At 39.2% G+C, this 12,760-nt stretch overlaps 1 protein-coding gene and 1 long non-coding RNA gene across 3 annotated transcripts in view; both read left to right on the top strand.

Annotated features, from left to right (window-relative positions):
- The window catches only part of LOC309629643, a 545,666-nt gene that overhangs the window by 482,243 nt on the left and 50,663 nt on the right, over positions 1-12,760 (top strand). The gene's annotated exons all lie outside the window — the stretch shown is intronic.
- The window catches only part of LOC309629627 (adapter SH3BGRL-like), a 47,298-nt gene that overhangs the window by 33,090 nt on the left and 1,448 nt on the right, over positions 1-12,760 (top strand). Inside the window, exons 6-7 of one of the 2 annotated variants that reach the window (XM_082393833.1) lie at positions 6,018-6,047; positions 9,631-9,774. In XM_082393833.1, coding sequence (XP_082249959.1) covers positions 6,018-6,047; positions 9,631-9,741 — 141 coding nt within the window. In that variant the 3' untranslated portion in view covers positions 9,742-9,774. The remainder of the gene's footprint in view (positions 1-6,017; positions 6,048-9,630; positions 9,775-12,760) is intronic. The other variant, XM_082393834.1, reaches the window with a different exon arrangement.

The following is a 12,760-nucleotide window of genomic DNA, read 5'->3' as shown; positions in this document are numbered from 1 at the left end:
TGAAATTTAAAAAAGAGACAAAAACGATCTGATATTTGGGATGCTTGCATTTTGTGCTTCAAATACCTTCTGTCTGTTTTTCTGGTTTTTGGATTGTTTTTCAAGGTTAAGATGGGAAGGCGTCTTGGCTATTTGACATCACATCTTTCCCGGCTGTGCACCCAGGCTTACATGGGCTTATTTGTGATGAACAGAAAGGCCAATTAGATCATGTGTTTTAGCTCTTTAACACGAGTTTTTATTTTATTTTATTTTTAAAATTTTATTGAAGTATAGTTGATTTACAATGTTGTGTTTAATTTCTGCTTATAGCACAGTGATTCAGTTATACCTGTTATATATATATCGTTTTTCATATTCTTTTCCATTATGGTTTATCACAGGATATTGAACATAGTTTCCTGTGCTGTACAGTAGCACCTTCTTGTTCATCCATTCTCTATATAATAGTTGGCATCTGCTAACCCCACACTCCCAATCCTTCCCTCCTCCTCCATCCCTTCCCTTTGGCAGCCACAAGTCTGTTCTCTATATTTGTGAATCTGTTTTTGATTGTAGATAAGTTCGTTTGTGTTGTATTTTAAATTCCACGTATAAGTGATATCATATGGTATTTGTCTTTCTCTTTCTGACTTACTTCCCTTAGTATGATAGTCCCTAGGTCCATCCACGTTGCTGCAAATGGCATTATTTCATTCTTCTTTATGGCCGAATAGTATTCCATTGTATATATGTACCACATCTTCTTTATCCATTCATCTGTCGATGGACATTTAGGTTGTTTCCATGTGTTGGCTATTGTACTAGGTTGGCCAAAAGTTTCGTTTGGGTTTTTCACTAAGATGTTATGGAAAAACGCCGAACGAACTTTCTGGCCAACCCAATAAATTGTTAATGCGAATTTTTAAAGTACCAGTCACATCCAGTAGACTCTTCTCAGATAAATCCAAGGTTTTTAGATAAAATCTCTGGCTCTGTTGAAACCATTTTGGGGAAATCTCATGGATTTGTACCTTTTGCTCCTCCAGCCCATTGTATCTAAACCGCAGCTCCCTGTGCTTCCTTCTCTAACCAACATTCCGTGAGGGATATAAATAACATAATCTTTGTGGCTCCAGATTTGGTTCATAACACTTCTGGCCGTGGACCGTCAGCTTCACTAATTTCTCTAGACGCCATAATATCTGCTTTATGCCCCCACCTCCTGGCTGGCAGGAGATTCAATCTGGGCGAAGCGTTTCGGAGACTCACTCCTCCTTGGGGACTTAGAGTCATCATGGGGTCTTCAGTGGTGACTGGAGGGGAGAGGGCCCTGGTTCTTTGTGGTGGTGACTTTGTGACATGGGTTTCCTGCTGCCTCTTGGCAGCTGTTGACGCTGGTCCCTCAGCTTGGTTCAGGCCCTCTGCCCTGGCTGGATGTGGCCATGCCTCTCACAGTGACCAGTCGCATGCTTCCTCATACATGGTGCCCAGGTGCTACCCAGACGCCCCAGTGGTCCCTGGTTCAGCGTCTACATCAAGCAGGGCCTGGGTAGCGCCACCTGGAACACCCACCTCCTTCTGCCCCCTTCTCTCTTCAATCTGGCTGCTTCATCTCCTCAGCTCCAAGCCCTAAGCTCCAAGCTCGTTTTTCCAGGGATTATCTAGCTTCCTCGCCTCTTTCAGCCCAGGATTTTGATAAGCAAGGCTTATAACTTCTTCCCTAGAGGCGGAGAACCAGAACAAGTATGAGGCTGTCTTCTTGGAGTGTGGGGAATGACAGTAACTCTATTCCCTCCCTCTAATTTTGGGTAGTAGGGAGAACAAAATGAGAATTCTTATCCTGGTATATACAGTCATACTATTCATGACAAGGAATACAAATGTATTTTAACCTCTTATTCTGAAATGATTACAGAGTATGAAATGATTACATAGTAGAGTCCTGTGTGCCCTTTGCCTGGCTTCCGCTAATGATGACATCTCAGATGGCTGCAGTAGGAGATGGAAACCAGGAGTATGACATTGGTGCATCTCTGTTAAGTAGACTTGCAGACCTTATTCAGGGTTGGCCATTTTTTTCGAACCTTTCATTTGTATGTTAAAAGTCATTCCTCTGTGTGTTAAGAACCATTTTCAAGTGTGCAGTGGTAACAGCTCCCTCCAGCGGCTGGCGGTGTTAAAATGAGTGACAGACCAGCTAAGTGAGTGTCTGAGTTGTGTTCATCTGATCTCAACTATTGCACATGCTTACTCAGTACACACTTGCAAATGTTCAAAGGACGCCATTTTAATGGGGAAAATATTTACCGAAGAATATCACATTGATTTGAAAAAAAGAGATGAGGACAGAAACTGTTATCTCCTTTAGCGAGATGGACTTCCCCTGACCACCAACCCAAGCCTCTGGGGTTCTTACACACAAGATGCAGAGGTGTATATTTCCTACTTGCTGCCAGGTTGGGGCAGCGTTTGGGAGGCAAGATGGTGCATACTGAAAAGATTGCTCATTCCTGCCTCAGAAGATGTCACCTGTAGCTTCAGTCTCCCTGTAGAGAGGGGACTTCATGGTGCCCTTCCCTGATGACCCAGGGAGGGATGAGGGGATAAGGAGGAGAGGGGAGGCTTGTGGACAGTAGCAGAGGAGTAAAGGAAGAAAGCAGGTCACCTCAGGTTCTGGGCACACTGAGAAGGGGACTACAGACTGGGGGTGTCATGAGAACATTATGAAACCCTGGAAATGGAGAAGACGCAGCTTGTTCATCTTGGTGTTTGGTTTCCATCGAGGTCGAAGTACTTTACATGGTATTCTTTGCTAACTCAATGGTCCTCTCCAAAATCTTCTAAGACCTTGGCTTGACTGACTACATGATTATGGTCTATAAATCTTCCCCACTTTGCTTCCTCCAAAATCTGTCTTGAGGATAGTTGCTCAACCAAGGGGTGGGCATTGGTTTAGGTCCTCCACAAGCTCGTGAGTCTAAGGCTGCGTCCCTGTATTGTCTGCAGATGGAGAGAACCCTGCTCTTGCCCCTGACCTTCAGCCTCTCTGAGGCTGGCTGCCCTCCTCAGGTCCCTCTGGACTGGCCCCCGCCCTCCTTCCACACCAGCCACTTGTCCTAACCAGCCACTGCCTGACACTCACCGTGGCTGACACCTGTCCTTAGTCCTGGCCACGTGCCACATCAGCAGCCTGCCTCCCTGGCCAAGTTCCCAACAGAAATAGCTGTTGGTGAGGTTCTAAGACTTTGAAGGCTTCCTCTGATTAGCTTTCTTAGAAGAACAACAAGGTAAAATGATTTTAAGTTGTAACTTCGTCAAGTGAATGATTCATACCCTATCCTAAGATCCTGCAAAATCTCAACTTAATTGACCATGTGATTATAATTATCTTAAAAATAACCTTTTGCCAATACAATTATTTGCCAACCATAAAAATCAATCCAAGCATTGTATATAGATGACTTTTAAGGATCTACCTAATTCTGACACTTTATAATTCTGTGAGCTAAGGATGGATGTTTAAGTTTTTATTTAACTAATATATCACACCTCCTCCTAAGGAAAATTTGAGGCGTGAGTGGCATACATAAATACCTTCATTCAACATTTTATTGACAGACTGAACGCTGCCATATGCCGGGCAGTCCAGGGACTGAAAATGAGCTTCTATTCTGGTGGAGCTGGTGATGGTCATAGCCAAGGTTCTTCAAAGCTTACCTGACCTTTTGAGGCTAAGTATTTCTATAAATTCTCTGAGCAGTTACTTTCTCTATTTAATGTCTCTTTCAAGAAATTAAGGTCAATTCAGATATTGATAAAGCCCTAGGTCCCTTGGTAATTGCTGCTAGCTAACCTGTAAAAGTTGAGATTAGCACTTATTCCTGTAAGAACCCCTACTGCCCTCCAGCCTAGGTCTAAGGATAATCCCATTTTTAATAGTGTGTTTTTTGTTAATTCATTTGTTTCAGCTGTACACAATTAACAAAAATAATTGGATTTAGAAAAATGTAAAACTCTACATAGCTAACAATTCTGTGTTGCATATAGTGAATTTTAATTTGATCTCATGTGGATAAGAAGAAAATGAATGTTCTTTGAGATCTAAAGAGTAAATAGGAGACTTTATAGGTTCATTTATCTAGTCACTTAACACATTTATTGAGCTTATACCTTGGTTCCAGACAGTGGCTGGGTCCTGGAGATCCAAAAATGAATAAAGACACAAGTTGTGCCCCAAGGAGTACACAGACTAGTTAGGGAGACAGATAAATAAATGATGATTATGGTAGCAAATAAGAGAGTCCCTTAACTCAGGCTTATGGGTCAGGAAAGTCTTCCTTGAGAAGATCATTTTAAGCAGTGTCCTGGAAGGTGCCGCTGATGTGAGAAAGTTGTATGTGACTGTTAGCTGAAATAAAGAATCATGAGGCTAGAGAGGTGAGCAGGGGCCAGATCATGGTGGCCTTTCAACCGTTCTAAGGATTATGGATTTATCTTGAAAAGATGGAAAGTTTTCAACACGAGGGCAGCGTGGTAAGGTGGGTTGTCTTTTAGAGTGGCATCTCTGGCTACTGTGTGGAGAACAGGTTGGAGATAAGGAAGACTAGAGGTGATGTAACCCCAGTGAGAGAAGATGGCGGTCCTGGCAAAGGAAGGACAAGGCATGGGCAGAATGAGACAATATTAAAGAGGTGCAATCAACACGTCGCTGAGAAACCAACACCCGGTTTTTGCAACAAGTGCAGGACTCTCTTTTCCTGGACTTTATTTTAGCTTTAAAACTTGCTGTGTTGCCAGAATTAATTTGGAGATTCCCAGTGCTGGGGAACCTCTTGGGCTGACTCAGTCTTGGCTGGCTGGATCAGGTTTTCACATTTTGAATTTTCTTTGCCAGTCTCAGAAATCTGAGAGTATTGCTCTGGAGCTGGCCAAAAATGTGAGGCTGGGCCAGAGCAGGTGGCAGTGTGCTGGGTCCTCCACCACCTGCCTTCCATGAGAATCTTGAGAGGCAGCATGGAAGAGTAGGAAAGAGACTAAATTAGGAACAAGGAATCTTGAAGTGAGTCCTGGTCATGTTACTTACTTGTGGTCTGATTCTGGGCACATTACTTAACTCTGTGGTCTTGGTGTCCTCATCTGTCCATAGAAGGGACTGGGTAAGAGGATGTAAGCAAATATGAGATTGCTTTCAATTCCCTCAGTCCAAAATTCCATGAGCTCAGGGATGGGAAGGTTCTTATTTCTTTGCAATTTTAGGAGATATCGCCTGGTTCTCCCACTTTGATCTGGGGGAAATAGAAATTCCAGTGGGTTGGCAGAGTGGAGACCTGTTTGAGCCCAGAATGGCCTCACTCTTTCTTACCTTAAAGTTTCTTTCTTTAACCAGAAATCAGTGTTTAAATATTACATGGTTCAGAAATGTTATCATTTTGTTCTGATGCTGAAAAAGCTTTTGATCTGTTTTTATTAATTGGTTCAGAACTGAAGTAAAGGCATGCTTATAAGGACATAGAAGCCAAAAAGCCATAATTTTGTTCAAATTTTCGAATTGCTTACGTATATGGTTTGAAATTTCCCTGATAGCTCTATAGGTCTGCAATATGCTTTAGATATAGATACAGAATCAAACATATAATTAAGCAGTATTACTAATTAGTTATATTTTCTCAGGAGTAAGAGTGATGAAAATATGTCTTTAATTTCATAATATTCCAAGGACTTGAAATCTAATGCATGAAATAAGGAGGCATTGCTCAGTTATCATATCTTTGCTATTGATATGTTTTCTCAATAAATAGATGCCTTTCATTTTGATAAACATGCATTTTTTTATAGTTTGCTTAATTTTCATTTATTTTTTAAATTAAAAAATTTTTATATGTTTTAATTTTTTTATTTTCATACAATTTTTAAAGGTCTCTTTTAATTTACAGTTATTATAAAATATTGGCTATACAGTTTGCTTAATTTTTAGATTCAACTTAAAAACTTATGCGAATTTATATTTTTCTTTCATTTCTGTTTATGGACTTAAGGAAGAAGAGGGAGAGACAGCAACAGAAGAGGTACAGTAGCATATTTCACAGTCATGTTGTACTTAATAAAAGCATCTTTTAGGTGAGAGAGTTGCAGCTTTAGCCACATTCTCCTTGTTCTTCATGATACAGAGAAGTGGATGCAACCCACACTCCCAGAAAGTCCTCCTTTAGCCTGCCAAGAAGAGAAATAAAATAAGATGGAGATACATTTATCAAAGGGAGATTGATGGGGAAACAGGGTGTGGCTTTGGACTCTTTTCTGAGCCTCCTGTGGTGAAGATGTCGTCAGTGAAGTCAGGCCAGGCTGGACCAAGTCCTTCAGTGGAGATTTCTTCTCTATTTTTTCTTCCCACCCCATTGAGTAGCACACACTTTATGCAGCTTGCATGGTGCTTACTGGTGTTGTTTGATTGCCTCCTATTCACTTTGTTGGTGAGGGAGGGATTCTCTCCCTCTGGTTACAGGAATGGCACAACACCTGCCACTGGACAGGTGAGATGGACAGTGGTTTATTAGTCACACGTTCTCCAAGCCCAAGGGATGAGGCTATCCACACATGCAGGGCCCCACAGGGGGGGGTCACTTGGGACCAGAGTGAACAATTGGGGGCAGTGGGAGGCAGGCTTTGTAGTATCAACAGGGTGGGGTGTCCCCTGGTCCACGTGGAGGATGTGATTGGCCTGTTTGCATAATTCTGGGGGATAAACAGGCACTGTGTCTGGTCCCTTGATAAGGAGGGCTGCTCAGGTGGGAGACCCAATCTGTGGGAGCAGAAGGGGAGGTGAACCAGTGGTCAGGCCATTTTAAGTCTTCCCTATTTTACCAGATGTTAAGGCAGCAGATAATACTGAGTCTTAATTTTAGGTCTTGCACCACAGGTGTGTACCTTAGACACCATGAGGTTTAAACATGCAGCTCATCGCTTAGCATCTGGAAGATATTTGACATTAGGTAACCACATGGTTCCAGGATTTCTAGTGGGGATCTACCCAGGGGGAGCATTATTATTTGTATGTGTGTGGGGGTCTTTTTTTTTTTTTTTTGGAGTAGAGTTGATTTACAATGTTGTGTTAGTTTTAGATGTACAACAAAGTGATATATATATATATATTCTCTATATATCCATATATATTCTATACATAGAATACATATGTCCATATATATATTCTATATATTGTATACATAGAATATATATATCCATGTATATTCTATATATTGTATATATAGAATATATATATCCATATATATTCTATATATTGTATATATAGAATATATATCATATATATTCTATATATTCTACACATAGAATATATATATTGTACATATTCTATATATAGAATATATATTCTACGTGTAGAATATATATCCATATATATCCTATATATTCTGTATGTAGAATATATATATATGTATATATATATTCTATGTATTCCAGACATAGAATATATATCCATATATTCTATATATTCTATACCTAGAATATATATATATTCTAAATATTCTATAAATAGAATATATATATATTCTAGGTATAGAATATATATATCCATATCTGTATTCTATATATTCTATATATATAGAAAAAAATCCATATCTATATTCTATATATTCTATATATTCTATATATAGAATATATATATCCATATCTATATTCAATATATTCTATATATAGAATATATATATTCTTTTTCAGATTCTTTTCCCGATTCTTTTCCCTTATAGGTTATTATAAACTATTGAGTATAGTTTCCTTGCTATACAGTAGGTCCTTGTTGGTTATCTGTTTTATACATAGTAGTGTGTATATGTTGATCCTGAGCTCCTAATTCATCCCTTCCCACAAGGGAGCACTAACGACTTGAGAAGAATTTTTTTTTTTTAACCCTGTTTGGGAGCATTTGCCCTTTAATTTGCATTTAAAATCAGTTTCTTTAAATATTTTAGTTACAGGTTCTGAATAGTGAAGACATAGGAGATGCTGCAGGCACTCAGTACTGGCTCCCACCCCGTCCCCCTACCCCAACCCGCAGGCCTTGCTTCTTCGCTCAAAATGCATATGGACACCCTGCACTAAATAAATGGCCCCCCGTGTCAAGTGTCAGCAGCCTTAGGACTGGATGCAGTTGGATATGAAGCGATGAAGCCCAGTAGCTTTCATGACAGGATGTGAGCATTTAACCATGCTCCGAAGAATTCCAATGATTGTGCCCAGACCCAAGGCAGTACCTCAGAGGTGACATTTGCCATTTCCCCACTGTGTGGGAGCCTCAAGTTGGCTTGCCTGTCGAATCTGCACTTTATTATCTGGATGTTGGGGAGTTTTAACTTTAACCCCTAACAGGGATGGCATCATGTCAATGTGTGGATGAATCTTTTCCGAGGATGTTAGTGGATTCTGGGGGCAGGTCCAAAGTGACATTCTCGGATTCTCCCTACTTCTATTCCATCCTCTCATGTTAGCCAAATCTCAGTGACCTTTATTGTAATCAAGACTTTTAAGAATATTGTTTTTGAACATTTTTGGGTTAATCATTTAAAAATGCTAATCAGAGGGCTAAATTAAAAATGAAAACTCAAGGACAGAGAGAATATTTACCAAAAGTCACGTGTATTGTCTAGGTATTTCAGTGGAAGGTCATCAACATTAAAGAAGGTCCCAAATGTCAAAAGAAACTCCTTCCCAAAACTTTTGTTGATTTTTGAAATTACAAAAAATTCATAATCTTTATAGAAAATTTAGAAAATACAGATAAAAACAGAAAATAAAAATATCTTATAACCCCGTTACCCAGAGAGAACCACTAGCTACATACTCACATACACATACACATATTTATCAAACTTTGATGAATACGCTTCTGTAATCTACTTTTGTTCATGTAATTAATCTATACATTTTTTGGGGGGATGGTAAATATAGATCTGCTTCATTATTTTTAATATTATTTTATCAAACTAATCCCTATTCTTAGACCTAAAAGTTACTTTTAGCCTATTCCATACAGCGACTTTTCATTATCTATGTATCTTTCCAATAATAATTTCTTTAGTTTCTCTCTTACTAGACAAGCTTCCATTTTTTAAAATCCCATTTTTATATATAAAAATAAGACAAACGTATTATTAATTTGAAAGTAGTTTCAGATTATATATGTAGGTTGCTGATAACTTTGGCTTCAAGAAATTAGCTCGCTATAACAAATATAACCAGCTTATACGTTTAAAACCTTCATCCCTTCTGACAAAATTCTATTTGCTGAGATTCTTTCTGTATTTTATTCTTCCAACTGCCTTCTGAATTTTTAAAGGCAACAAGATGAGAGCAATCTGTTAATATGAGTAAAGACTCTATGCTTAAGAGGAGTCATGAAACTTGTTAGAATTAATGTTTTGCCCTGCAGAACCATCCCAGATTGTGGGGTCTGTGTTTAGGAAGATGATGTCTTTGTGTGTGTGTGTGTGTGTGTGTTGTATGTGTGCAGTGTGTTTGTGTGTTGGGTGGGGTGTGTAGGAGGCCCTCAACTCTAGTCTGATGTTTTACACTCTTTTCCTCACTGTATCTGTTGACCCTTACACTTTTCAATAATAATGTAATTTTTGTTACAATAAGACGGAAGAAATAACCGCGGAGGGTGCAGAAGGGGAAGCAGAGGAAGAGGAAGCTGAGAAAGAAGAGGAGGGGCCAGGAGAAGAAGAAGGAGAAGAGGAGGAAGATTCTTAGGCCTTTTCATGCTTTATTCTTCCACTTGTCCAGGTAGCCACATCGCTCTGGGGTTGAAGGTTTGTTTATTACCGTCTGCCATGTAGACCACATTTCACTTGGTGATAGAAGTGGATTTCAATTCGATCTATTTGTCTGTCTTCCCGAGGCCCTGGGCTGCCCCTTCCTGGAGCCGCAGGGCTGGTGAACTCTACCGGACCCGTTTCTTGGGCGCTAGGGCGAGGAAGGCCTGTGGTTGGTATGATTTCTAGGAAAAAGCATAACTTTGAGGTGAGGAAGAGTTTGTTTTGTACTTGCTCCCTCCTCTTCCTCTTTATTTAAGTGAAAGCACAGGACGTGTTCTGTTATCAGCGTTCTATCACATGGACTCCTTTACTGACCAACATACGTATCCTTAGGAGAGTTTACAATCGATGTTCATAACAATGGCAAGAAATTACAACCTAAAAATACCACAAATCTGGCTGCTCATGAAAAAAGATATTGCTACTAGAGATTCAACGATAAGTGCTTGATATTACATTTATTCAATTATATTCATTGATTTGTATCAAAATATTCATTTATTCAATATTAGCCCAAACACTCATGTAGAAACACTTTGGAATATGGTGAAGTCACTTGAGGTAACTTTGACAAGTACACTTGCTGCCTTGTAATTTTTTTTTTAACATCTTTATTGGAATATAATTGCTTTACAATGGTGTGTTAGTTTCTGCTTTATAACAAAGTGAATCAGCTATACATATACGTATATCCCCATATCTCCTCCCTCTTGCATCTCCCTCCCACCCTCCCTGTGCCACCCCTCTAGGTGGTCACAAAGCACCGAGCTGATCTCCCTGTGCTATGCATCTGCTTCCCACTAGCTATCTATTTTACATCTGGTAGTGTATATATGTCCATGCCACTCTCTCACTTCGTCCCAGCTTACCCTTCCCCCTCCCCATGTCCTCAAGTCCATTCTCTACATCTGTGTCTTTATTTCTGTCCTGCCCCTAGGTTCTTCATAACCTTTTTTTTTTTTAGATTCCATATATATGTATTAGCATATGGTATTTGTTTTTCTGTTTCTGACTTACTTCACTCTGTATGACAGACTCTAGGTCCATCCACCTCACTACAAATAACTCAATTTTGTTTCTTTTTATTGCTGAGTAATATTCCATTGTATATATGTGCCACATCTTCTTTATCCATTCATGTGATGATGGACACTTAGGTTGCTTCCATGTCCTGGCTATTGTAAATAGAGCTGCAATGAACATTGTGGTACATGACTCTTTTTGAATTAGGGTTTTCTCAGGGTATATGCCCAGTAGTGGGCTTGCTGGGTCGTATGATAGTTCTATTTTTAGTTTTTTAAGGAACCTCCATACTGTTCTCCATAGTGCTGCCTTGTAATTTTAAACTTATACTGACGATGAAAAAGAATTATGTACTTCTTAATAGTCTGGTGAGTGCCACATAAATACATTAATAAGATAATGATAGTGGGCATTGAGATCACAGGGGAAATGCTCAAATATTGTGGGCCATACAGATAAGACGGTAGGTATGAAAACATCGAAAGATCATTAAGAGCTATAAAAATATCTGGTTTAACAGACAGTTAACAAATACCCATGTAAATGTTATGTTTTTATTGACATTATTTGACCTTGCAACCAAGGCAGCTGTTTATTCTCTAGGGCAGTGAGGCTTACAGTTTGCTCTGGTGCCATAAATGTTCTTGTTAATTTAAATTAAAAAAATTTTAGTCTCCTTTCTGTCCATATTATGCCTCTGCTGAAACATGTAAGATAGATTTGGGGGCTGTTGATATCAGGGGAGCAGGAAGAAGAGGAGAATGAGGGAGTGAGCCCTGGACACACAGCGGGTCTTCAGTTAAGGTCTGCGGTCACTCTTGGAGCCTGTCTAGTGAAGGGTGGACAAAGGGTTCAACTGGATAAGGAAAAAGAAATCCCCAGTGCTTGTAAATATCGTCCAACAAACAGCTCTGCTCTATGTACCAAAGACCAATTTGAATATTATGAATCTCCCCTCTTAATTTATTTACACTTATACATAAAATACTACTATTAAAAAATGAATATATTTTTAGGAAATCTTGTAGCTGGTGGGAGTAACCATCACATTGTATTATCGAACCATGAAAGTTTCATCACTCCTTTATTCAAATTACAAAGCAAATCCAGCCCATCATTTGATGTTTTCCCAGGTGGTTTCTTTCAAGTTGTGGACACATAGACATCAATTTTAGGGCCAAATGATTGTCTTTTTGGAAGTGATCCCATTTCCTTTCTTTATTTTTTATTTTCTTCTAAATAAAAGAAAATAAAACATTACTATTGAGCAGTCTGTTGTCAGTCTGATTAGTGTCCCTAATCCCATTTCTAAGGAATGAATAGGGGCTCAGTTTTGGAAAAAAAGAAAAGTGGCGAGTTTACTTTTAGAAATTTTATCTGAAGAATGATGGGAAAGGAGAATATGCCAATGTTTATCATTATACCAACTCCCCCAACAGTAAAAGACTCATAAGTACTGTTTAAATTCATTTCCATTCACTCCGTTTGTAATGTTCTTTTAAAATTATTCAGTTTTAATGTACTTATAAAAAAATATTGAATGTGAAATGACACAGCTGAGAGGGAATCCTTCATGTAGCCAGATGGCTTTATAGGCTGATTATGGAAAAAAGAAAGGCAAATATCACTGTGGCCAGCCCATTTTGACTGTTTCTCTGATGGCTTCTAGTTTGGAATTACTATATTGTCATGAGGTCAAAATGCCTGACAGTGAAGGAAGGAATCAGACAGCTTCCTAAATCCCACTCCCGACCCCCGGAGAGATCCAATGTCCTTCTTGAAAATGCAACATGGCAGTGCAGTCATGCATTTCACTGGGCAGACCATTCAGTGTCTAAAGACAAACCCATCTCATGGCTCATGGATCTGCCAGGCATTTTATTGGAAAAGATGGTTCTAGGACTGTGGCAATGAATGGAACTATGAAACAT

Source organism: Balaenoptera borealis, assembly GCF_965194805.1.
Source record: "Balaenoptera borealis genome assembly, chromosome: 5".
NCBI lineage: Eukaryota > Metazoa > Chordata > Mammalia > Artiodactyla > Balaenopteridae > Balaenoptera > Balaenoptera borealis.
Note: the sequence above shows the minus strand (reverse complement) of the source record. Positions and strands in the feature narration are given on the sequence as shown.